Source organism: Phalacrocorax aristotelis, chromosome 1, assembly GCF_949628215.1.
Source record: "Phalacrocorax aristotelis chromosome 1, bGulAri2.1, whole genome shotgun sequence".
NCBI lineage: Eukaryota > Metazoa > Chordata > Aves > Suliformes > Phalacrocoracidae > Phalacrocorax > Phalacrocorax aristotelis.
In genome coordinates this window covers 75,058,265-75,083,664 of record NC_134276.1, presented here as the reverse complement: position 1 = coordinate 75,083,664, position 25,400 = coordinate 75,058,265, and the positions used below count along the sequence as shown (strand labels likewise).

Here is a 25,400-nt window from a genome sequence, read left to right as displayed (position 1 = left end):
GTCAAGGCGCATGAAAGGGGAGGCAGCGGATTGCCTTCAGTGCTTGACTTTGCAGCACAGACATTGAATGTCTCTGTAACAGTGTGTGCATACAAGAGGTTTCCTGGCATTTTTTAAAAAAGCAGAGGTTTCCTGGCATTTTTTAAAAAAAGCTCATACTGAAATCAATAGATGTCAGTGATATACACGTGACTCACTGCCAGAACTGGGACTTTTAAATCCAATGTGCAAACATCTGTCACCAGGGCGATGGGCAAGGACCTCCTCCAGACCCCTCTGCTCTGCCAGCTGGTGGTGGTGGCTACTGCAGAAGGGACCGCAAAGGTGCTCCCAAATGCACTTCAGGCAAACGCAGGTGGATGAGACAGCTCTCACATCACCCCCTGCACTCACAAGCTGAGCCTGACAGTATCAGGAGGCGGGGGGACTCTATTTTTACAAGCTTAAGCTTTACAAATTCAGTTTTGCAGGAGAGCACTTCTTCCCATGCCTCCCATCCTGATGCTGCTAGGGGAGCTGCGGGACAGTTAATAACTTCCTTATGCAGCACAGAAGAGAGGAGTCTGGTTTGCAGGAGAAATGTGTTTGTATGGGCTAAGAAAGGGATAGCGGAAGGCAAGTCGCCATTGCTGTGTGGACCGGTGGGGCTGGTCCGCTGCCAGTTGTCTGCACAGGCATTTGAACAGAGAAGCGGGAAGACCCGATTTTGAAGAGCTACCGGTTTTTCCTCTAGTTCTGATTTGGCTTTCCATCCCCCTGAGCTCTCCCCCTCCATCTCCTCCAAACAAAGCTCTCGGGACAATTCTCAGCGCCTCACTGCAGTGCAGCTCTTGGCCCTACTTTGCCCCCCAGCTTGCTCTCCATGTCCCTTTCCTCCCTCCCACATGTTCCCAGCTGCCTTTTCCAATTAAACCAGTCACAGCTTCCAGCTGCCTCTCATCAAATCCCAGTCCCTCATCCTTCTCCCACCCAAGCCCTTTGACAACAAATCCCCCTCTCTACAACTCAAAGGCAACTCCTTTCCCCTGCCCCACGTTCACCCCACCCATCATCTACATCTTCTCCCTCTCCCCTATAGCCCTTTCCATTATTAAGCACTGGAAAGCTGAAGGCTGGATTCAGGAGTCTTCCTTAGGACCACCAGCAACAGGGAAAGAGGGGCTAGAGGAGAAGGCATCAGTGGGAGCACAGGAAGGGCAGACTCCTCCATGCACAGCCCCAGCACCGCAGCCCCAGCCCTAGTTACGTGGCTTTGATTCCCACTGCTGCATGTTCTATACCACATTGAGCTTTCCTATGGGAAAGAGAGGTGTGAGCATGCTCACTGAAGATAAAACCAGTGCAGATTTTATTTGGTATAATTAAAAAGATATGCACACATACCAAAACCACTTTTTACTGAGCACATGCTGGTTTTTTTTAACAACCATTAATATATTTGGCCAAATCAGAATAGAAGGCAGAGGTAAAACCAAAATGCAGCAGGCATCCTCTACACAGAGGTCACTTCCCCAACCTCAAATGGAGTTCCTGTCCCAAAGCACTGAAGTGACAAATGATTTCAAAGAAACATCTTCGAGTATTTGAACATAAGCAAAAAGGCCATCACATCCTAACCCTGGGTTCAAAAGAACACGTACGGTTTTGACTGAACTTTCCCAAAGAGACATAAACCCTAAGTTAAACCTTAAGTTTCAGCCTACGTGCAGCTGAAGTTTGGCAAAGTTCGACAACTGGAAACAGGGCGACAAATGTGGAAGTGCCAGGGAAAGACCCAATTCCCATTTAATAGTGCCAAGAAATGGCACTGCAGGTGCTGTAGGTCAGCAGCAGAGTTTAACGCCTCAGTGCTGGAAGCAAGTATTTCCCAGGACTCAATACCCAGACACGCTCCAAGTACTGAAGAGTTAATCAGCTTTCAGCTGTTTGCCTGGTGCTGAGACTGCCAAAGGTACGCCTCAGCAACAAGCAACAGGTCCCTCAGTCACTGAGAACCACCACCGTAACAAGGTTCGATTTAACGGTCACCTCTAAATCACAGTCGGAAGGACAATCCGGTCCCCGGCCCCTCACTCACGCGTGAGTAGCCAGGGAGGCAATGAAATCTTCTGCTAATGCAAGATTTGCTTTGACAATCTTGTTTTTCCCACATCCTTCTCCAGGGTGGTTGGTGACAAGTCAAGTTAGATAGGAATGGCGAAATAATGCCCAAGATAGTCCCAGCGCTGCATGGATCGCAGCGTGGTTCTGAGAAGTGACATGCACCGTACTTACTGTCCCTGTGCTCCAGATACCATCACAGAGTCTCAGTGGCAACTCCTCGTGTTCAAGAAGGGAACAGAACGTGCTGTCAGACTTGTTGGCGCGCACAGTCTTTCTCAGGAGCTCGGTTCTCCACTGAAATGTTATTTAATTGCATTACCATAATAAACCCAGAAATTCCGCACTATTTTTTTTATCATCGGGCTTACTGAAAGCGGTAATATCAAGAACTTAATGTAGAAACTCTGAACTTTTCTTGATGCACAGACTGATGGGGCAGAGGGGGAGATAAAACGACCCATGCGATACTGAAGTTGTTAAATACGTAACTCATGACCGTTTAACACCTCTCAGAGGATGCTGCAGCCAGCAGAGCTACTGAACTACTTCTGTTGGGCCTGAAGCATGTGAGTACATACCATGGGTATCCACAACGACTCCATCAGTAACGTTCCAGGGTGTGCAAGTAATGCCGGGGCTAAGTGTTTCTTGACCCTGGGCTTCAAGCATTTCTCACAAGTATGTTGCTACAGTTGCCTCACCAAAAGCAACAATTTAAATACAGATAGAATGCTGTAAGAGAGCAATTAACAATTCCAGCATGGAAATATCACAGCCTTCTATGTCCAATTACAGCACTCAAGTTTCCACCTCCCTTAAGGCAAACACACGGTGACCAGAAGTTAAGTAAAAAAAGATGACAGAGTCTTGTGAGCATTTGTCAGTTCTGTTCCCATTTCCCACTATGACTTTTTAGTATATTAAAAAGTTGTTAATTCATGATACGTAATGTAGCACAAATAGGTATTTTTCCCAAATCTCAGCCTGAACTACTAGAACTCTGTGGCTCAGTCCAGCTCTCCCATTTCAAGCCTGCCAAGTTCAGCTTGGCTGTAAGACATGTGTATTGTTCCCTTGCTTATCAGGCCATCCTCTGCTCTGAATGATGACGTTTTCTGCATCATTCAGGAGAACCAGGACTTCAGTTCAAAATCTCAGTTAAGCACAGTAACAGTAAAAAAAAAAAAAAAAAAAAAAAGCAGGTGACCGAGCCATAAACCTCCAGCTACTCTGAAAATGCGGTTTAGTCATGGGTGTCCTGCCTTCAGCAGGTTCTGCTTACTTCCAAAGACCTCTGCCAGTGAAACTCCACACTGGTCGTCCTAATCAGACCTGTTTCTCTCTTTTCAGGTAAGTACCAACACTGTCACTTGACAGTACTTTTTTTCTTCAAGCTACGGGTTACAGGGTGGACAAGGATATGCTGGGAGCATCTGGAACGATGCTTTCAGACACCTTCAAAACACCTTGACGAGAAAAATGGGATGCATTTGTTGGTGAGCCTTGGTTGTCCGCCTTAGGCGAGGGGATTTTAGAAAGCCTTCTAGCGACCAAAGCACACACGTTGCAACATCAGTCATTAAGCAACCGTCATGCAGTCTTAGATGCTCTTGCACGTCCTGCTCAAAGATCCCACTCTGGGCTACTTACTCCTTTTTCAGTTTTGGATATTTCTTGTAGATTGTTTGAGAGTCTTCTAATGAACTCGGGCGACCTGAATGCAAATCAGGAATTGCACTTGCTATATTTTGTACGCTTTGCCAGACAGAGCCCTTTTCACAGTATACAAAAAAAAAACCCAACCCCACAAAACCCCAGAAAAACAGCTTGGGGTGAAAAAAAATTTGAATTAATCACTAACAAAGAGCAACTGTGTCAGTGAACAACTTCTGCTGAGAGAAATAAGTCTTGATACAGAAAACGCATGTGTATCAAACATGGAAACTGCTTCAGAAAATAACAAATAATTTGCAATTAGTGGATTTCTTCCTGGCTATAAACTTCAAGTTAAGCTAGATGGCAACACTTCTTTCTTCATCATGATGAACTGGTGTAAGCGAAACTAAGCATGGATTTCTAACAACTTCTTACGAAAAGACATTTACCACCCGAAACAGCAAAATTAAATTCCCTGTTGGGGTGAAGCGGATGCTTAACAGTTGCACCGTACAAATCTGTGACAGCAGCTTGCTAAAAACAAATCAGCAAGATATACTGGACTTTAATCTGCCATCCGACATAAGAAAATAAGTACCGTATCATCATTTGGCATGCAAAAAACAAAATCTTATTTTCTTCCCAAACCTGCCAGTACAAGCCAGGCTGGGTGTATTCCCAGAAAAGCTTTCCAAATTAGGCTACCCAGCATAGGTTACCAAGGCATTAATACAGGTATTGTCCATCTATACAGATATCATTATTAAATACCACTAGAACACCCAGAGACAAGTTTTGCTCTCACGGTGCCTGTGAGAGAATGCAGAAACATCCCTTGGATAATACGAAAGGTTGTTCCAGCACAAAACGATTTTTACTTCAAGCAGAAGCCAAAGGATGCAGAATTGTATGAAACGTGCTACTGTGAAACAGATAGATTTACTCAAAAACATTCTTTATGACGTTTTGCCATCAGATAATGAAAGAAACCTGCTTCTTGTGCCGATGTACTCTCAGGTGGGAAGGTCAAGGAAGAAAAGGAGCTAAAATAAATGAAGGTTCATCCTAACTAACTGACGTGTCTTACAGCACAATATTCAGAGCACCAAAACCTACAGTGCAACTCAAATGTTTCCTCCAAGATAACATAATGTCTTTGAACCGCCTTTATTTCCAGCACTTCATATAAATATAGCTTTCTTCCTGATCCTAGATTATCCCCAAATTGAAGTTCATGTTTGGTTTGTATTTGAGGACTGCTTGTAAACATCCCTATAACCCTGGATACTCTTACGGGGCCATTTAAATGCTGCCAGACTGTAACAGACTCAAAAGCGGTCTCTAAGAAGTTAAATACTACATCCCTAAGTTACAGTTGAACCATCCATCCCCAAATTAAGACAAAAAAAAAAAAAAAAAAGATACCCGAACATACAAATACACAGATATACACTGTTCTCATAAAAGTTGCAGGATGTCTAAAGGAAAATGTCATTTTAAAATCCAAAATGAAACTTAAGTTTTTATTTTCTTTTCTTCTTTTTGTAATAGAAGTTTTTATTTGGGAAGTTTGTGATTAATTTGTCTTGGCCTCGTGAGGAAACTTTTGCTTTTGTCCAGGAGTTGCCAGCTGACAGGATGTTATTGTTCAGAAGGGATGTGACCAGGAGGACCCTGTGCACGGCACAATGCATCTGCCCGGAAGTGAGGGGAGAAAAGTGATTCTCCCATCTGGCTGAGACAACGAAATGGAAATAGCGAGCGTTTGCCTTCCAGTTACAGTCACCTCTATACACGTCCCCAAGAAATATGTTAGTCACCTGTACGTCACATGAGTACCACCACCTAATTAGATCAATGCTGTACAAAGAATCCCTATTTTAAAAAGAAATACAGATTTCTTCAGAAAAGCAAAGACTTCTGCCACAAACACCTTTGAAACACATAAGTGGGCAAATGCTTGCCCTCTCCGCACAACCGCTTACCCTGCTGCTCCGAACAGACAGAGGGAGTCGGACAGGTTTCCCCTTCCCTCAGCCGGCACCCCCCTCCCCGGAGCATTGGCACCCCGCAGGGCAGAGCCCAGCCCCACAGGGCCACCGGCCGGCCATTCCTCCGCGGCGGCTGGCACCCTCCTGCCTGTCCAGCTCCAGGCCTGCGCTGATCTCGGCAGCGACCTTCACAGAAGCCCCTCGTACGCCTTTCAGCAGCGATATGACAGAGCCGAGTGTGCTTCAGCACTCGGGAAGGGCGACACTCTTATGGCAATGCCTTTCAAGCCCTCTAGTCCCTTGCCAAGAGTCTTCATTTGGGGGATTTTTAGGTTTCGAGGCAGTTTTTCTGGAATAACACCCGTGCTTCGCACGTGGTGGCCGTTTCACATTACCGGGGCTCTGAGATCCACACCTTGTCCAGAGGTCGCCTCTTACCAAATCCTTCTCTGAAATAAAATATCGCTGGTGCCCTCTCCACACACCGGGGTGCAGGGCAGCCGCGGTCCCCAGAGGGCACACAGCCCCACCGACCACAAGGGTGGGAAGCGGGGGTCTTGGGCCCTACTGGGCGTCTTTGCTTCTGCCAGGGCTGCCCTCGCCCGGACAGCCAGGCGAGCCAGGCCGCCGCCATTCCTCCGCTCAGCCCCCGCCGCCTCTCCTCAGGCCGTCATGACAGAGCCGGACCCCTCCGCCCGCCCGCCCAGGCGCAGCTCCCCGCCCGGCCCGGGCCCGGGCCCCGGCCCTCACCTGGCGGCGGGCTCTCCCCGCCGGCCGCGGGGCGCGGGCGCTACCGGGCGTCGCCGCCGCTGAGGGGGTAGGCGAGGAGGCTCATGGCCTCGCTGCAGGCGGCCTCCACCTGCCGCACCTGCTGGCGGCTGAGGCGCTCCCGCCAGGCGTGGATGGCCTCCCGCGCGTCGCGGGGGGAGATGAGGAAGGGCCGGTCGGAGGAGTAGGCGGCGCCGCGGGTCATGTTGAGCACAAAGGTCTCCAGGGCGGGCGGCACCGGCAGCCCGGCGAAGCGCAGCAAGCGGCGCAGCTGGGCGCGGGGTTCCCGCACCAGGTCCTCGTAACGCAGCTGCGTGTAGCGGCGGCGGAGCCAGGCCGGGGCGCGGCGGGCCAGGAGGAGGTCGCGGAGCCAGGCCTGGCAGATCACCTCCAGGGCGCCGCCGAGGAAGAACTCGGCGCGGTGCTGGGGCTGCGGAGCCCGCCCGCCGCCCAGCAGGCCCGGCGGCAGCGGGGGCTGCTGGTGGCGGGGCGGCCCCCGCGGGTCGGCGCGGTGGCGGCTGCGCAACACCTGGATGCTCTCCCGCAGCAGCGCCTGCCGGGCCTTCAGGCGGGAGTTGTGGACGGCGCGGGGGTCGCGGAAGAGCTGCACCACCCGCAGGTTGAGGCCGGGCTCCCGCAGCAGCGGCAGCAGGGCGCCCAGCTCCAGCAGCCTCACGTCCTTGATGACCACCACCGGGTACTTGCGGCACTCGGCCTCCAGCTCCCGCAGCGCCCGCGGCGGGCACCTCTCCTCGCAGGAGGCGCCGTCGACGAGGCCGATCTCCCGGCGGGGCCGCGGGGCGGCGGGGCAGAGCGGCGGCGAGCAGATCACCTTGTTGGTGCGCCAGCCGAAGATGCTGGCTGTGGTGAGGTTGGCGGGAGCGGGCGGGGCGGGGGCCAGCGGGTCGCGGGGGGCGGGCGGGGCGGCGTAGAGGCGCAGGACGGAGAAGTCGCATCGGAAGAGGGCGCGCAGCATGTCGCGGAGGGCGCCCTGCAGGCTCAGCGCATCCCCCGGGTAGAGGGCCTGCCACAGGTGCCACATGGGCTCGTACAGGTAGAAGACGTCGGGGTGCTGGTTGAAGAGCTCCCCCAGGAAGGAGGAGCCCGTGCGCCAGGTGGCGTGCAGGTAGATGTGCCGCTTGCCCGCCGCCGCGCTGCCGTTGCCCGCCGCGCCGCCCTCCTCATCCTCATCCTCCTCCTCCAGCGGCGGCTGCTGCTGCTCCCAGCCCCACTCGCTCAGCGCCTCCTCCAGCTGGGGCAGCGCCGCAGCAGCGGCTCCTCGTCCGCCCGCCCCCGCCTGGCCCCGTAGTCCAGCGCGTAGGGCACCAGCAGCAGCAGCAGCAGCGTGTACAGCACCAGCACGGCGGCGAAGCGCCGGTGCTCGCCCCGCCACCGCCACCGCCGCCGGCCCTTCATCGCGGGGGGCGGCTCCGGGACGCCGGACAGACTCTGTCAACCCTCAGCCTGCCGGAGGGCGGCTCTTCCCGACGAGGCAAAGTTAGCGGCGGCGGGGGGTGTGGGCTGCGGGCGGCCCTCCCCGCCGGGGAGCACGCCCACGGGCACGACGGACAGGCTCGGGGCCGCCGGCCCCGCCGCCCGCCCGCCCTCGCCGCCGCCTCCTCCTTCTTCTCCTCCCCCTCCTCCTCCTCCTCCTCCTCCTCGCAGCGCGACGCGGAAGGGCCCGCACCTGCCCTCGCCGCCGCCTGAGGAGCCGCCGCCGGCGGGCGCGGGCTGCCGCTGCTCCCGCCGCTGCTGCGGCTCCCGCTGCCGCGGTGCCGGGCTGCGGGCCGCCGGGCCGCCCGGCCTCCCTCCCCCCGGGCAGGGCCGGAGAGGCGGGCTCGGCACCTCGGGAGTCGCCCCCGCCCAGAAAAGGGAGCAGCGCAAAGGAGGTACGTTAGCCAGGACAGGTGCCCTGCAGCTGAGACTGACCTGAGGAGGAGCGTTTGGTCCTCTTACCTGCCAGGTCTCCAGATAAAGAGCACGCTACAGTAACAAGAAGAGGTGTAAATGTATTTTTAGGATGGATGGCAGCTATTAAAATCTGCAGCAGGTTTCGGAAACACTGCAGTTCAGCGCTGTAGAGAGCTGTGGGATTTCTCAGCCACGCTTTTCTCTATGTGTGCGTGCTGATGGGATACGGACATCTTGATTGTGACTCATTGCTCCAGTTTATGAATCTAAAAGTTTTGCATCCACCCGAGCTGGTCACCCTTTGCAGTTGGTAGGAAGAAATGGGACATCCAATCTGTCTTGGATGTCTGATAGCCTTCTGGTAACCCTTCTCTTTATTAACTACAGTGGGAGCATAACATTACTGGCTCACGCTTCTAGTTTTTTTAGACAGCTAAGATTAGTTTAAATAAATCTCTTGTGGGATGGAGAGTCAGCAAGAGGTTGACTTCAGGTGTTTAAATTCAAATGTATAGTCTCAAAATCTCCAGCCCAGCCCCTGCCTGACCTTGGAATACGCTCACAGAAAGAGAGGGATCACAATCCTGTGCTCCTGCTTAAGGCCTCCACCTGGCAGAAAAGCAATGTCCCCTTCCTGCTGACCGTCCTAACCTCTAGGCAATGAGTGGTGTCCTCTGTAAAACACTACTGATATTTCAGTATGGGGTGCAGAGTAAAACTTGGCGAGGATAACACAGTTCTCACCCTCAGCGTGCGATGCTTTGTATGCACCTGTGGTAAGGCATATGACACAACCATAGGCAATGGTTTCACATACAACAGGGCACAGAAATGACCCACTAGATACATAGGTTCTAAAAATGTTCCTTCTAGAGTATAGAGGTCTAGATACGGAGTCTGCAGCTGCTGCATGTAGTCTGAATGTCTAGCTATTAAAGGATAATCTTTGTCAAATTTATTGGGCAAAATACGAGGAGCACAAAGCAATGTGAGAGAAAAAGCATGCTTCCCTTCTCCAGGTGGTGAGCCAGCAGTCTGCCTGCTAACACTTTACTTGACCTCTGTTAAGTAAGTGTTAAAGACTGGGTTTCCTGCAGTTTATGGCGTGCTGAGTGAGTAGATGGTGCCAAGCAAGGCTTATAGGCCCCTGAGCAGAAGAATGTAGAAATGATGGCATTGGAAAGGAAATTCTGCCCCAACATACCTTTCACCACTTATATTCATCATGGCTTTGGGTTTTTTAAACAGCAGGATACACCAGTGTGGGTTTCAGCTCTGACTCTGTAAAGGCCAGGATTTCATACAGACCCTCAAGCAACCAAAGGAGGACAACAGAATAAAAATACACTTGCCAAAACCAGGTCACAGTCTTCCCAAAAAACCTTCCCCTATCCAAAGAACATGCATATCTAGTACTTTGAGAGGTATCTCCAGCATAGTTGACTTCTCTGGCATCATGCAAAATAGTAATTTTGGAAGATTTACCAAGCTGGGGTCCTGAGAAGCGCAGAGGAGAATGGATAACTCTGAGCTGCTGGGCTTTCCCCTTTGTAAGCAAAATACTAAGTTGGCAGTAGCATCAGCACCACCACTGACAAAGGAACCACAGTGCAGTACATGCTACCTTAAACTAATTTTGTATTGGTTTCTATGACATGTACTTGTCTAGAAACTTAAATCAAGGTCTTTAAATTGCCTAACTAAAGTAAAGCTGACTTGAAAAGAATGAAACAACTCACTGAGTAAGATGGCCTGCCAGACAAATGAGAGACCTCAGAAATAAAACTACGTATATTATGCTGATTTTTTTTCAGACAATGGAGCTACAAATTTCTGTGGCAGCTGTTCTGGAAAAAGTGAACGACGCAAATCGCTTTATTGCAGGCTATGTCTCTACTAAGGTAAAAACACAGTCAGCTGTTAAAAGATTATCAAACCAGAAAAGAATCACAGAAAATGTTTTGTTCTGCACCTTCACATCGGTTCCTCGTCTGAAAGAGGATTAGCCTGGAAGTGTTTACTTTGGTTGTTTTGGGTTAGGGCTTTTTTGGCGTGGGGAGGTTCCAACAAAGCCAGTATTCATTCTGCCACCCAGCAGGTGCCTGCGCTAGGCTTGAAATCGCAGAGCTCCAGCCTTCCTGAAGGGTCATGTGAAGTACCCAGTTTGAGCATTGCTGGTCCGAACAGAGCTGGGAAGAGACTGGCTTTCGTTTTTCTTGCTTTTCAGTAATGTATTCATTTGTTCTCTCTTCAGAACAGATAAGGGTGATGATTTTCCCTCATCTAGGCTTTTTCTACGAACCATAATGACACCATTTACATATATATGATCTTCTGCATCTCCTTCCCAGAGCAGGACAGTTCAGTACCCGAGAGAGGCAGCCAGGTTCTTCTTCATTGGTCTGCCAAGCAGCCTGCCCATTTGGAATCTAGCTCCTGCATTTCTTGGTGATAATTCTGTGCTTTACATTATTTTATAAAGGGGAAAAAAAAAGAATATGGGCATAACATGTTCTGCATAGTTTAGTATAGCAGTATTTCCTTTCTAGTTTCCAAGCTTGTCACTGAAAGTACTGGCTGTTTTTAATCTACATAACATTGGCTTCCTGTGTATTATGTCTCTACCTTAATTTTTGCTTTTCCGTCTCTCACAGTACTTCTACTGACAGGAGAGACAGCAAACGCTGGAATGCCACGTTTCAGCCTCAGAATAATTTTTATCTCCTCAGCAGGATTTTCAAAACAGAATTAGTTGCCTCTATATGTAACCATCTTTCAGCACTTGCACGCTCTTGTCATTCTCAAAGAGCACTTTGTGATTAAAAATAGCTCGAATAGCTGATAAAATTAAATATGCTTTGCACAGGGAGCACCGCCCTCAAACATCCTGGTTGTTAATGAGTGCTGTGCTTGTATGTATTGCCACTGACAGGCTTCAGCCAAAAGGAAGTCAATGGTTAATGGCAGCTTAAAAAGCTTCAAGAAGCCGACAAACTAGGACAATATTTTTATTTTTGAAGTTGCTTTGTCATCAGATGTTTCAACATGTGCAACACCACATGTTTCACATATGAGACCAGTCTTAGTAGCTCACATTTCAGAAGGGACATGTTGAGAATAGCGGGATGGAGAAGCCGGTCCAGGCAAGGCGGCCAGTGCTGAAGGGATTTTTCACAGTGGGGTTTCCCCCAAAGCGGAACAGAGATTGAGAGCCTGCAAAAGGTCAGAAATATCACAGAAGTTTTGAGAGACTCAGTGGAAATTTACAGGATATGAATAAAGTGGAAAGTTGGACAAAAGGAGAGGAGACTTCTAACCCAGCGGCTGGCGAGCAGCTGGGTGGAAGGGACTTCAGATGCAAAGCCACGTGCAGAAGGTTGTAATTCTGCTCTCTGCACGTCTCTGAGGTCACTCTTCAGTACCTGCAAGAAAGACCAGGAAATGGGACAGGAAACCTGGGGTTCACAACTGTCTTGGTCTGTGTACTCCTTCTGCTAGTTCAAACCTTGAGTTTGTGGGCTGATTTGAGAGAAGGCAGGTGTAGAGCTTCAGGTTTTGGTTAATATAATCAATCAGTCACATGCAAATCATACCACCCAATGGCTCTCTGCAAAAGAGCGGAGACAGCAGCAAGGTACGAGACCCCTCAGTGCCCCTCCAGACTGAGGGGAGCTGGCAGCTGAGATTGCGGACCATGTGGAATTGGAAGGGAGGAGGCATATTCCTTGCTCCTCTCTCCCAAATTTCTCCACTTCTCACTGAGAACTGGTAAAGTTAACTGTAAAGTTAGGTGTGCTGCTGCTCTCCGCTGCCTGACGTAACAGCTGGGCGCAGAGCGTGAGCTGGGGAGGTGTTCAGATGAAGTGAAAACCAGCACTGCAGCCTGCTTTTGGGCTAAGGGATGCTTGATAGCACAGTCTGGCATCCCTGAACTGGCTGCAGCAGCCTGACAGGTACCCAGCTAGGGGAGCTCTTCTGCACCTGAAAGAAGAGCTACACTTCATTTCTGCTTCTGATTTTTAAAGACGAACCTATTGCTAATATACTACACTGTTAAGTGTCAGAGTGGGGGTTGCCTGTGGTCTCAGCTGGCTTCTCTGGTTTTCCAAGATGCGACTTTTCCAAGAATGTGAGACCTGGGTACTGAAATGGCGGAAATTAAAAAAAAATTGAAAGCAGGGTTTTTAAAAAATTTAAGTCATGGTCCCTTTTATGTCATCAGTGATCTTGTGATGCTCCCTTTTATGCCTCTAACTTCCTCTAAGAAAAGAAGATAATGCCCGCATTGAAGGTGATAGAAAATGCTACTAGGAAATGCAACAAGAAAATGCAGGAGGTAGAAGGCAGAGCAAAACAAGTTGATGCTCAAGAGGAAGTTCAGAAAGAAAAATATATCGTTATTTATAACAGTGGAAATTCAGACACATCAGTAACAATAAAAGAAGAAAACCTCTATTCTGTGATCCAACTCAACGCTAATGTAACTTGAGTATTTCTAAGTTACGCCAAGGATGACTCTAATCTCAAGTCTTTAAGCCTTTCCCCTGCAGAGCGTGCTCTGTTATCCCATTAGCAGTGAGACAGTCATCTCACAACCCAGAAACGGGCTCACGCTACACAAATAGCCAGCACCTCCGTCGAGCCTCCTGCTGCCTGGCAATTTACAGTAGCTGCCGAAGAAAATTATTCCAATGGTAATGTGTTTCGGGTCTCGCAGCTTCGAGTACAAGAAGTGCCTCAATGCTAAAATGCGTGGGAAATAATTGTTTTTAATGGCAGAAACCGTGAATCTTTTTCTGTTTTCTCCCATTGTCACAGACTTACTATTGCTGAGTTAGAGATGCTGATTAAGAATAACAGCAAGCTTCTGCAACTCAACAAGTTAAGCCATTGTGTCGGTATAATTAGGGAACTAAATCTTTTATATTTCAGTCAAGCGAAGAAATGAACTGGAAATTTGAGGCCTATTTTTAACTGGGGATTATTTTTTTCCCAAAAAAAACCCCTCCAACAGCCACTGTAACAAAATACAGCTCTCCTGTGCCTTCTTAAGGCAATACTTTCATGCACAGAATATAATTTTTGGACAGAGAGCTATCAGCCTTTTTGTTCATTTCAGTCTTATCCACAAATCCATACTGGCATGTGCAAATGAAAATGCTGAGGGCTCAATTGCTGCACCTACTTTATAAATCTGTCTCATCAAGCTTTCTAAAGATCATTTTGTCAATTCCGAATTTCTGATGCAAATGATTTCCAGGAGCCATTGCTGTGCCTGTATGGGAGAAAGACAAATGCCAGAATGTACAACAAGTCGCTTGAAATTCACGCTTGTAGATGCTTGTTTCAGATGACCTAACTTTGATGAGGAAAATGTTAGTGGGCAAAAAGGTAGCAATTCTGGGAAACTCCTGGATTCCTGGAACCTCTGGGAACCAGTTTAGATCCCTGGCTGTCATTACTGGTTATTAATGAGGAAGTCTTCCCTGGGTTTGTTATGCTGTTAATTGGAGTTTCCCAACTTGAATGGTAGTCAGCAGTCCATAATTTCTTTTTTCAGCTGTCTAATGAGTGCCACAGATTTAAAAATTGGCGGTAGTGTCTTGCTTTGGGCCTCGACTACAAGCCTTACAAAACCTGGCCAAAGGGATCAGAGCATAACTAGGTAGCTGCAGCACACCATTGATTTAGTGATGCATCCATATGCTTAAAACACTATATGAAAACCGTTTTGGTTTGACTGTAGCCTTTATCAGCAACGAACTTGCACACTAGCTAACCACACTTCCTCAGGCTCTGCAGGACAACCCTGCTTAAGTTTCCAGTGGCACCATTTCATTTTGTGGCTCCTAAACAGAGGTCTTTATGAGTACAGACATGTCCCACCGAAGCTGAGCCCAAGCTGATCATAAGCTGCTAGATATCAGTAGTTTTAAAAGGAAATCTTCATGGTTAAGGTTTAAAATAAACTACATATAGTTTTTTATATTAAAAACTGGAAGCAATAAGCTGTGTTATTTGCCTGTGAGGACAACAGAAGGTTTCCTGGTAGGACCCCGACGCATGCCCACGTGTGCAGACTGATGCATTTCAGAGAAGCCCTGTAACTACCAGAGACAACTGCATTGACATGCACATCAGCTATCGTGGATATTTTACTCCTACTCACTCTATCGAGTTTGTGGTTGTCAGGTAAGAGAGATTTGCTTCTCAAAGCTGCAGAACAGGGACAGGGTTCTGCTGTCTTGCAGTCCCAGGACAGGCGTCTGCTACCTGCACTTCTCATTGTTGGGACCGAGCTTAGGTGGGAGTGAGAAGTAAAGGATGTGTTTGGTATCAGTGCCCTGGCAGAAAAAAAGTGATCAGGACAAAATGCTTACACAGGTTTTCTGTGAAGGGGGGACTGCTTAAATTTACTCTGGGCAGTTAACAAGCATTAATTGTTTAGGCTTTTTGCTGCTTTAGCTATGTAGACAATTTAATGCAATTTTAGGTTTTATATGACAGTGAAAATCGTCTCACAAAATTTACTAAAGCTTTAGCGCAGAAGTCATCCGCTCTTCTGCTTTCGCAGTAGCTTCACTCTTACAGTATCTGTTATAACAATGAAAAGAAAACCCACAAATGCCACTCATTAAACAAATGGGTGAACAGAAGAAAACCACACGGTAAAAGGTCATTACAGTTAATTTACAAATGAGAGAGAACTAATATTCTAGCTGAACAACAAAAAAAATGTTACATGCAATTGCAGAGCTGCCACGCAAATTCATTTCAACCATGCAGCTCAAACAGAAAGTTATTTAAATGCATCCTGAAAACTTCAAGCTGATCTCAGCACAGTTTCTGCAATACTCCTCATGTTCTCCTCCCAGAAGAAATTCCTGCCCCATCTGCCTATTGCCTTCAGGCCAACTATAGTAATGTTTTTTATGATCTCTGCACCTCCTGGAATCATCCTCTGTCCAGGCAGCCTTCCCACATCATTCATTAGCTGCTGGTCTTGGTTCTACGGAGAAGAGATTGCAGGACTGAATGGGTCAAATCAGGCCATGAGGTTCATCAGCCAAGGTCTTAACGCCCTATAGGTCTGCTCTGCTTACAGGAAGCTTTATTTTAGTTTCCTTTGCTGTATGGTTTTTTTTGTTGTTGTTGGTTGGTTTTTCTTTTGTCCTTCCCTCCTTCCTCAGTCCTCTTATCTGTGGCCTTTTTTTGTTTATCTTCTTGCTGTATGGTCCAGTCACCCAACCTCCAGGGATGAGCATTGACCAGCTGAGGCTGAAGCAGCTGCCCAGGCAGGAGCTATAGAGAGCTGTTCACATTTGTTTTTGTACTGGGGTGAAATGGAAGGAAGCCCCTATTTTACATCTTGTTTTGACAAATTGCCATACTTTGTGGTTTTACTGTTTGGGGATTTTTTTGTGATTTCCCCTTCAATCTGCTGTTGGAAAACACCCCCTGAAAACACTGCAAGACTTCTGGTAAAACAGGCAGAAAATGTTACTAATTTTTCAAATATTTTAAATATTTGAAATTGTTGCCACAGCTGCCTCTCTCTGAGTTCTGATGAAGGCAAATTACCTCAAGCAATGTAACTCTGATCGGGACCTTCCTGACTGATGGCTCTGGACTGGGCTGAAATGGGGTCCTGGGCCATGTGAGGGTGGGGGGAGCCTGGTGGGGCTGGGCAGGGACAGTTTCTGCCCTCAGGGGCCCAGCACTTTGTAACTGACGGTTTTCTGCACTCTCAGCTTTCATTTCTGCCAAGAGTCACTTTGAGGGATGTGCTAGACACCCACCTACATCTGAGCTGACTCGCTGCTGTATGAACCGGGCTCTCCCATCTGTACTCGCTAATAATTGCTAAAAGAATAGAAACATACTAGTGGGTTACTGGCTGTATATCCCCAGAGTAAGCATAACACAGACGTGGCTAGGGTATATCTTCTTGATGCACGCACAGTGGTTCTGCAAAGGAGGCGGGGTGTCCTCTTTGAGTACTGGGACTGAGTCAAGTCATTTCTCTGCCATGAAGTCATGCCTGCTCCCAAACTGAGCAGGACCAGGTAGCTATCAGCCCCTTACATTTCAGCTATTTTGAGGTTTTACCTACACGGTCTTGGTGATAGGGCTCCCAAATGGGTTTCACCCAAGCTCACAGTCTACAGAATGACTTGAAATAAAGGTGATTTTTAGCAGTGGTGTCACTTCACCTCTTGAGTAACTCAGCCAAGCAGACTTTCACTTGATGAACGCTGTGAATCTTCTTTGAGGCTCTGGTTTGAGTCATCTCCTGAGGGACACCTCTTGAATACACAGACTCGGTCAGAAGTACATGGTCCTCTTCCAGCTGTCCTGAGCCCTGGCGTCCTGACTTACTGACAGTCATCAGGGTGTCAGTCAATCCACCCATGCCTGGTACTTTGGGAAGCTCTTTAATCTCAGTTCCCTCATTCTTGATCCATTTTGTTTGTTGTTCTTCTTATAAAACTTTTGTTGTTGTTAATTTACAGCACAAACTGTCTTCATCCGAGAGTATCTTCGGCTTTGATATACCACACCTTACGGTACTGACAAAAATGTTCTGTAGGAAAATCTAAATCACTGCTTTTCACAGTAGTTTGGCTTTACTGATTTCAAGGGTTCAGATGACGCCTAGGGATTGCTCAGGGATTGCTCAGTGCCGTCCCTTTTCCTCTGGGGAAGCCTGACGATTATTCTGCAAGGAAGTCAAATAGATCAGTTTGCTCAAATGTTTTGCCTGGGATCTAAGATGCCCTGTGTCTATTTACTTGGTTAATTTATCTTTATCCTGTGGGAGTCCTAAAAAATTGAGTTTCTCTTTAAAGGGCTCCTGCAAAAACAATTAAAGTAATTAAAATTATCTGTGTTTGTGTTAGGAGACCTGTTTTCCTTCCCTGCATGGCCCAAATAAGAGCTCCCTGTGATCCGAGTTCCAGCCCTACATATTGCAGGACGGAGTTTTATTGCCTCAACCACAATTCCTTCTGCCCAGCAATGTGCTCAAATAGAAAGCGTTTAACGCCCTTTCTGATTTAATTAACGATGCCTCCAATTGACTCATGATGAAAGTAAAACTGGCATCAACACCAAACTGTGTGGCTTTGCTGAATGCTGTGTGTCTCAGTTTCTGCTGCCATTGAATGAGAAGGCAGTCAAGAAAATTAAAACAATTTGATAGGTTTAATAGATTATAGTGATATGTCTCAAGTTTTCAAAGGATGGACGTTTGTCAGTCATCAGTACCTTCATCAGCAATCAGTAGGTAAGGAGATAGCTTCTCAGCTGAAAAATACACAGGTTTCTACTGTGCTCCAAAACATCTTAAACAGTATTTATAGGAAAATAAAAGCACGAAAGGATTTTAAAATTCAAAAAGGTTTATCTATTCCAGTTTGGGAAAACCCCAGACCAAATGAAATAGCACATGACTAATATTTCAATCCCAATTAATTTGCCAATCAAATTGGACTGCTGTCTTTCTATTATAGTTTTAAGATGCGTAATTTTGCAGTTCAGGAATAAGAAAATAATTCATTTTCTCAATCTGTCTTTGAGTAACATAGCTTCTGCAACAGACTAAAATAAATTACTTATAACCAAACCAGAAGGGCGATTTCCTGTTTGCACCCTGCAGTTCTCCTGCTCTTCTGCTTGTATTAACTCTGTTTGCCCTTCACACTATCCCTTTCTGCATCAGCCTGCATCACTCCAGAAGCACCATGCTCAGAAGGCGATTCTGTGGATAAGGCTGCAAAAATTGTAAGCTTATCAACACAAAACAGCTATAGTTTCAGTGTGGTAGGGTGATGTACTCCTGTTACCTGTGTCACCTATCGACAGAAATGCAATTTCTTGTGTGTTTCTGACATAGAAAACTGTATTTAGGGGTTGAAATACAATAAAATTAAATCAAGAAAAGATGTCACCAAAGCTACACGATGTATTATAATACTAAGTTGCAATAAAACCAATTAAAGTTTAAATGAAACTAAAGTCAGGTCTTGGTTATTTTTTTTTTACTATGCTATGCTCAGTACAATAAATTCAACATCAAAATCATTCTGTTAATACCAAGATTACCTTTCCTTATATAAACTCGAAAAATGACTTTGAGTTTGATCAGGAAGTCTAGACTAGAGAATTTTACTGACTAAACATAAAATGTAGCTTAACAGAAAAGCAGAACTGTTTGTTTTTGCATCACAAACTCAGAACCAGTTACAGAGCTCCCTTTAGTTTTTGTTACGATGACGGGATTATTCTTGTTATTCTCACATTACTGTCACAGAGCCTTTATACTACAAGAATGAGCAAAATAGTTTCAGTAAGGACCCTAACAACCCTTAATGAAACAAGAGCACATGACAGACTCCAATCTCTAAGTTCATTTAGGTGCATAGAACAGTCCAGAGGCTCTCTTTAAGAAAATATTTAGTATCAGGAAATTTTACTCACTTGCACTCTCCTGTCATTGGCCTTATTGACAGCTTTCTTTTTTTCTGCCCAACCCTACAGCCTTCAACTCTAAAAATCACTCTAGCAGTTTGGGACCTCCCCGCAGCTCTGGCTGGAGCGCTGCTGCTGTACTCCGAGCTTCTGCATTCTTTGAACTTCTGCTGGCCCCCACCATTGCCTGTGCAGGCACCCTGGGCAAACTTAAAATGGTTGGTTTGACTAACGCTTGCTGGACATGTGCAGACCGATTGCAGGAGCCCAGCTGATCTGCGTATTTGCAGCAAATTTGTCAGGTCTAAAAGATGCTGAGACTTTGTGGCCTGATCGCTAGTGTCTTTGGCTGCCGATGTTGGCTGGGCTGCGTATAGATACGTGCTCCTTACACGTGGCGTGCACAAAGCTATCACTTCTCTTGCAGCAACATTAAAAAAAAACCACACAAAAGAACATGGGAATGGATGCCCCTTCAGCAATATAAATAAACAAGAGAAAAAACAGGGAAAAGCTGTGGGCTCGCCTATTCTGTTTCCGCAGCCCTCGGGACTCTGGAAGGGCAGCGTCTGGCACTGCAGGCAAGGAGCTTGTCATATAAAATGGCATTTTCTGGCACAGTCCTTCTCGCTGGTTTGAGGGGAACTGGAGACCATCCGACAGACTTAGCTGTTGACATCAGGATGTTTTCTTTTCCCATGGTTTTCTGTTTTGGAGAGTCTGGAAAGTCAGTCTTTCCTCAAATATCAGACATCTCAGCCTCACTTGATTCTTTTTTTACGGACTTTTGCACACTCCAGCCTCCAAGATCTGCAGATCAATCAGGTATGAGACTCATGGCCACTTGAATTTGAAGTAGGTCTCTAAAAACGCAGTTATTTTTAGGCAAGCAAGAGAAAAAACTGCTCACCATTCTCCACATTACAGACTCTGTTCTGATGTCTTTCTCCAGAAAAACAGTACAAACGATAGAAACAGGTTTTTAAATTCTCAACACAGCCTTATCACTCTGAGTAGTATTAAAAACATGTTGCTAGTTTTTTAGAAGTCACTACAGAAATTACTGTAAGAAAATAACCTGTTACACAACAAAGCCAGCTGTACAAACAAATTAATCAGAAAAACACAACTAAGAACTACCTGCTTTTCCTTGGTGTTACCTAAAACAAGATGACTATCCTTGCTATTGGTAACATAGCAAGGAGGGGAACTTTCCTGTTTAAAACTGGGTCATGGATCACCTGACTCATTTCTGAAATCTTGGTCGAGGAAAATTGCATAAAGGCTTACCAGAAGGAAACCATTTGACATATAAACCTATTCCTAGGCCAGCTTTTATCTTCTCACATAAGCCTGTGCCTCAGCAGCTGCAGGTGAGGTACCACCACCCCGCTGCGGCACTCATTAGCCCGCACTGCTTTTACAGCTGGCGCAGGCTGACTGTCATTGGGATTTTGCACCCGAGGCAAGCCTGACTCAGCCGTGTAGCTCGTAAGCCCACGTAGGGGTTTGAGGGTGTTACGTTGGTTATCAAAAAGAATTACTAAATTAAAATCCCACTGCTCAGTTTGAAAAATCCCCTGTGCCAGCAGCTTTCTAATTTTTTCAGGCATTTTGGCAGAAAACATCTGATGGAAGTAGCTGGCATAAATGAAGGAGGGTATCAGAGGAGACTGCAGAACATCACCAGCTACAGCAGGGGGATTTTTCTGCATGTTTATAAATATATGAATATGCCAGTGTGTCTCATTGTTATTCTGATATGCCCCTATATTTATGTGAGTTGCAGCTATAAAATGCAAATGAGGCTAGTGAAGTTCTGGTTATTTAGGTGCCAAAGACTGATATTCCAGGCGACTGAGCATGGTCTCAATAAATGCCTGATATTCTCTGTCACCAGAGCTGTATACAGTGTATGGAACACTGCAAGTCTATCATGGCTTCATCCTGCAAAATGCTGAGCGCTCCTACCTCTCTTTCTCTGCTGAAAGTGAGAAAGTGCTGCACCAGAAAAACTCAGCTGATATTCTGTTGGATTGAGCCTTATATTAACCTACCATAATTACGTTTATTTGAAATGCAATGGTGTAGTCATACAGTTATGCAGTCTTATAAAAAAATAAAAACAGTCTCCATTTAAGAAAATAAAGGTTGGGAACACCAGCTTTGTTAATTAATTGAAGTTCCTGGTGAGGGACATTTAGGATTTAAATGTCCTAATAGAAAGCACTGATTCAAAGGGTAAGCGACAGCCACACAGCAGACAGTGTGTTGTTACAGATAAGGCATTAGAGTAGGATTCAGGATACCTGGATGCCATCACTTTTTCCTTTATACTGAATTATACTGCATGGCCTGGGACCAGTCATTTCCCATGTCTGAGCCTCTCAGCGTTTGTTCATCTGTGTTGATCTTGACTGGCAATACTACTGTAATAAATATAATAGGGACAAATATGTAGCTCTTTGCAAGAATTGAAAACAGTATTATCGTTCAAAGGACACAACATAAATATCCAAGTTTCAGGATAAATTGGAAATTCAGTGCTCTCTAGACACACCATCTGCTGAGATCTAAAGGCAGACCTTGACTGGTGTAGTATCTAGATATAAAACAATTTGCAGTGCAGGGGAATAAATGTATCTCTTCAGTGGACAGATTAAGCTGCTTTTTTTTTTTCGCATTCTAAGCTGTTAATCATGCACAGGGCTTAAGTATAGCTCAAGGCAGACCAGACATTGAATGATTCAATTTTGCGCTATTTATTGAACTGGGTTTAATTTGAAGATATGCTGTTATCCGCTGCTCAGCAGTTCTTAAAAAAAAAATGATTGTCCATAATGAGATTTCTACCATGAATCAGTGATTGTGTGTTTAAAATGGGTCACGGGGCTGGCCTTTCCGGGCGCCTGCAACTGCAGCTGCCTTTACGACAGTCACGCGGGCTAACCTTCGCAGGATTCAGCTGACAGTCAAATCTAGGGGCACTCCATTTAAAGTGCTTACCATCCCCCCCCTTTTTTTTTATTTTGTTTAAAAATAAGTGGTGGGGATCAGTAACTTAAGGCAAGTTCAGCCAGCACAGAAAGCAGAGAAGAAAAATTAAAAGAGGGAGTCACGTTTGGAGGTGAGGGGACGAAGTGGTAAATCTGAGCTCAGTCAAGAAGATGGAAGCCAGTGGCCCTGCCAGCCTAGGAAAGAGTCCACAGCAATTTCTGGGGAGAAGGGGACAGGCCCCAGTTTCAGGAGCTGAGAAGGGCTGGGGTGCTGAGAAGGTGTAAACATGGTCTGCCACCCATAATGCATGTAAATACTGACAGCATCACAGCAGATCCCGGAGAGAGAGAAATGACAAAACATGGAATACTACTTTGGGACAAGATAGAAAATCACCTAAATAATGGAGATTGTTAAAGCATGCTGAAAAGAGACTTCTATTAATTGCAGATTTTTTGCTTTTATAGTTTCTGGAAGGCTGTAAGCTCCTCCTGCAATGCTTTCACCAGCAAAGCTTTTCTTGGTTTTGTGCATGTGTGTGATTTTAGAGTTGAGTGCACCAAACACCAGAAGGTTCACTGGCCTGGTCTGGAGACACTGTGCTTGTTCGTAGGGCCAGATATTCTGGAGGCACTACAAGATACAGGACAGTGTATTTTAAAGTGACCGGTGTCTGCACCACAGCCTTGCTGATGCTGTGCACAGGAGTCCGTGTTTCTGAGATTTAGTCGTGGTTCGTGTCGGTCCTGCTGTGACATCTGCTGCTGTTCCTTAGCTCATCTCACATGTGCGACTTGCAAGTGCTGACCAGCAGCAAAGCCTGTGTGCTCCTTCAGGGCAGTGATTGTTGGCTGCCACGAACATTTCTTTTGGCTAGGAATGTGAGGAAACACTTTTGTGAGGAACTGAAAAATTAAATGGGACTAACCTAAAATATTCAAGTAAATAGGTCTGTTAGTTCGTCTACTCCCTTGCTACATAAGCTCACTTACTTCATTTAGCACAGTGAAGGACACAGGTATTACCTTCCACGATTTCCTCATTTAAAACTGGATAGTAAAGTGGAGAATCAGATCCCTCATGAACTGAATATATCAGGAAAGCAATAAAAAGGTTGAATATTGTCCTGGTTTCAGCTGGAGTAGAGTTAAATTTCTTCATAGTAGCTGGTATGGGGCCATGTTTTGGATTTGTGCTGGAAACAGGGGTGATAATGCGGAGGTGTTTTAGTTGTTGCTAAGTAGCACTTACACTGGTCAAGGACTTCTTCAGCTCCCCAGGCTCTGCCGGGTGCACAAGAAGCCGGGAGGGGGCACAGCCAGGACAGATGACCCCAACTGACCAACGGGGTATTCCATACTGTATGACATCATGCTCAGTATATAAAGCTGGGGGAAGAAGAAGGAAGGGGGGGACATTTGGAGTGAAGGTGTTTTTGTCTTCCCAAGTACCCTTTATGTGTGATGGAGCCCTGCTTTCCTGGTCATGGCTGAGCACTTGCCTCCCCATGGGAAGTGGTGAATTCCTTGTTGCGCTTTGCTTCCGCGCGCAGCTTTTGCTTTACCTATTAAACACTCTTTATCTCAACCCATGAGTTGCCTCCCTTTGACTCTTCTGATTCTGTCCCCCGTCCCACCAGGGGGGAGTGAGTGAGCAGCTGCGTGGTGCTTGGTCGCTGACTGGGGCTAAAATACAACAGTCCTTTTTGGTGCCCAACGTGGGGCATGAAAGGTTTGAGATAACGACAGATTTGATTGGAATGTGCTAGATGGAATTTATAGCGGTTATTGCTGTTTAGCTATTAATTGGCAGGCTTCTATGCTTGCTATGGGGCTTGCCTGCCTTACTGTATATACATACACTGTATGTATAGTATGTCTAGTGCTCGTTAGCGGCTGCTTTTTGCTTTTGCCGCTTGCTGTCCTGCTTATCACCTTACTCTGCTGTGCCTGGGAACACTCTGATAATAGCCATGGCCAGGTGCCTGCGCTGGCAGATGGCCAAGGCCCCACTGCTGTTCCTGTGCTGCTGTACAGGACGGGCTGGAACTCCAGTGTGAACTCAAGTTGAAGGGACTGTGACCTGTGGTTGAGTCCACGTGGGAGAAGGACACCCCGAAGCATCTGTGGCTGCATATAAGCCCATGCCAGAGCAGGTATTTCTCGAAGCATCTGTGGCCTTGGTTACGTCTGTGCCACAGCAGGTATGCCTCTGAGGCAATTGTGGCCCAAGGATAAGTCCATGTTGGGGAAGGTACACCTCAGAGTGTCTGTGGCTGTAGATAAGTCCATGCTTGTTGTGGTTCAGCCCCAGTCAGCAACTAAACACCACGCAGCCGCTCGCTCACTCCCCCCACCCCTGTGGGATGGGGGAGAGAATTGGAAGAGTAAAAGCAAAAAAAAAAAAGGAAACTTTTGGGTTGATATAAAAACAGTTTAATAATTATAATAAAATAATAATGACAATAATATTATTATAATATTAACGGTAATGATAACATAATAAAAAGGAAAAGGGAAAAAGGGAAAAAACCAGAAAACACAAACAATACAACCACTCACCACCCACCAACCAACGCTGCCAGTCCCCGAGCTGCGATTGCTGCCTCCCTCCCCCTGCCAGCCCCTCCCAGGTAACATACTGGGCATGACGTTACATGATATGGAATATCCCTTTAGCCAGTTTGAATCTGGTCTCTTAGCTGTGCCCCCTCCCCTCCCGGCTTCTTGTGCACCCAGCAGAGCATGGGAGGCTGGAAAAGTCCTCGACTAGTGCAAAAGCTACCCCGCAGCAACCAGAACATCGGTGTGTTACCAGCATTGTTTTCATACTAAGCCCAAAGCGCAGCACTAGGCCAGCTGCAGTGAAGAAAATTAACTCTATCCCAGCTAAAACCATGACAGTGCTGCAGCAGGTACACCTTGAAGCATCAGTGGCTGTGCATGAGGTCATGCCAGAGCACCTCAAAGTACGTGGCCATGGATAAGCCCACAACGGAGCAGGTTTAATTCTGGAGGCACTGCATCCATGGGCAAGGCCGTGTTGGAGCAGGTTTACTTCTGGAGGGACTGCAGCTGTGGGTAAGGCCATGCTGGAGCAGGTATAGCTCTGAAAGCATTGAGGCCCATGCAGAAGGTCACGCTGGAACAGGCGCACCTCAAAGCGACCATGGCTCTGGATAAGTCTATGCTGCAGCAGGTGTGCCCCTGGAGGGACTGTGGCTGCTGGGTAAGGCTCTACTTGGAGGAGGTACAACCCTAAAGGACTACAGTCTGTGTATAAGTCCAAACCAGAGCAGGGGCAAGGGGAAGAGTTCATTACAATGTTAAACCTGATGGTCTGGTCCAAACGGACCAGGGGTGGAGATTGTAATGGAAATACCTTTAAATTGTTGTAACCCGGGATTTGAGTTCCATGTTATGGAAATTACTATAGCAGAAACCCCTTGTTGCTAGCCAGGATAGGAGCAAGGGGAGGAATTCATTGCAATGTTAAAACCTATAA

General features: G+C 46.8%; 1 protein-coding gene and 1 long non-coding RNA gene across 2 annotated transcripts in view; both read right to left on the bottom strand.

The window, feature by feature from the left end:
- Positions 1-1,325: 1,325 nt before the first annotated feature.
- CHST7 (carbohydrate sulfotransferase 7) lies at positions 1,326-8,345 on the bottom strand. Its single transcript, XM_075093948.1, is given in 2 exon segments — positions 1,326-7,772; positions 7,775-8,345. Coding segments are annotated over 2 exon segments (1,392 nt in total). The 5' UTR covers positions 7,935-8,345; the 3' UTR covers positions 1,326-6,540.
- Positions 8,346-8,493: 148 nt separating this feature from the next.
- The window catches only part of LOC142057616 (uncharacterized), a 33,885-nt gene continuing 16,978 nt past the window's right edge, over positions 8,494-25,400 (bottom strand). The window contains exon 4 of the long non-coding RNA XR_012660696.1: positions 8,494-17,148. This is a non-coding gene — a long non-coding RNA (uncharacterized LOC142057616). The remainder of the gene's footprint in view (positions 17,149-25,400) is intronic.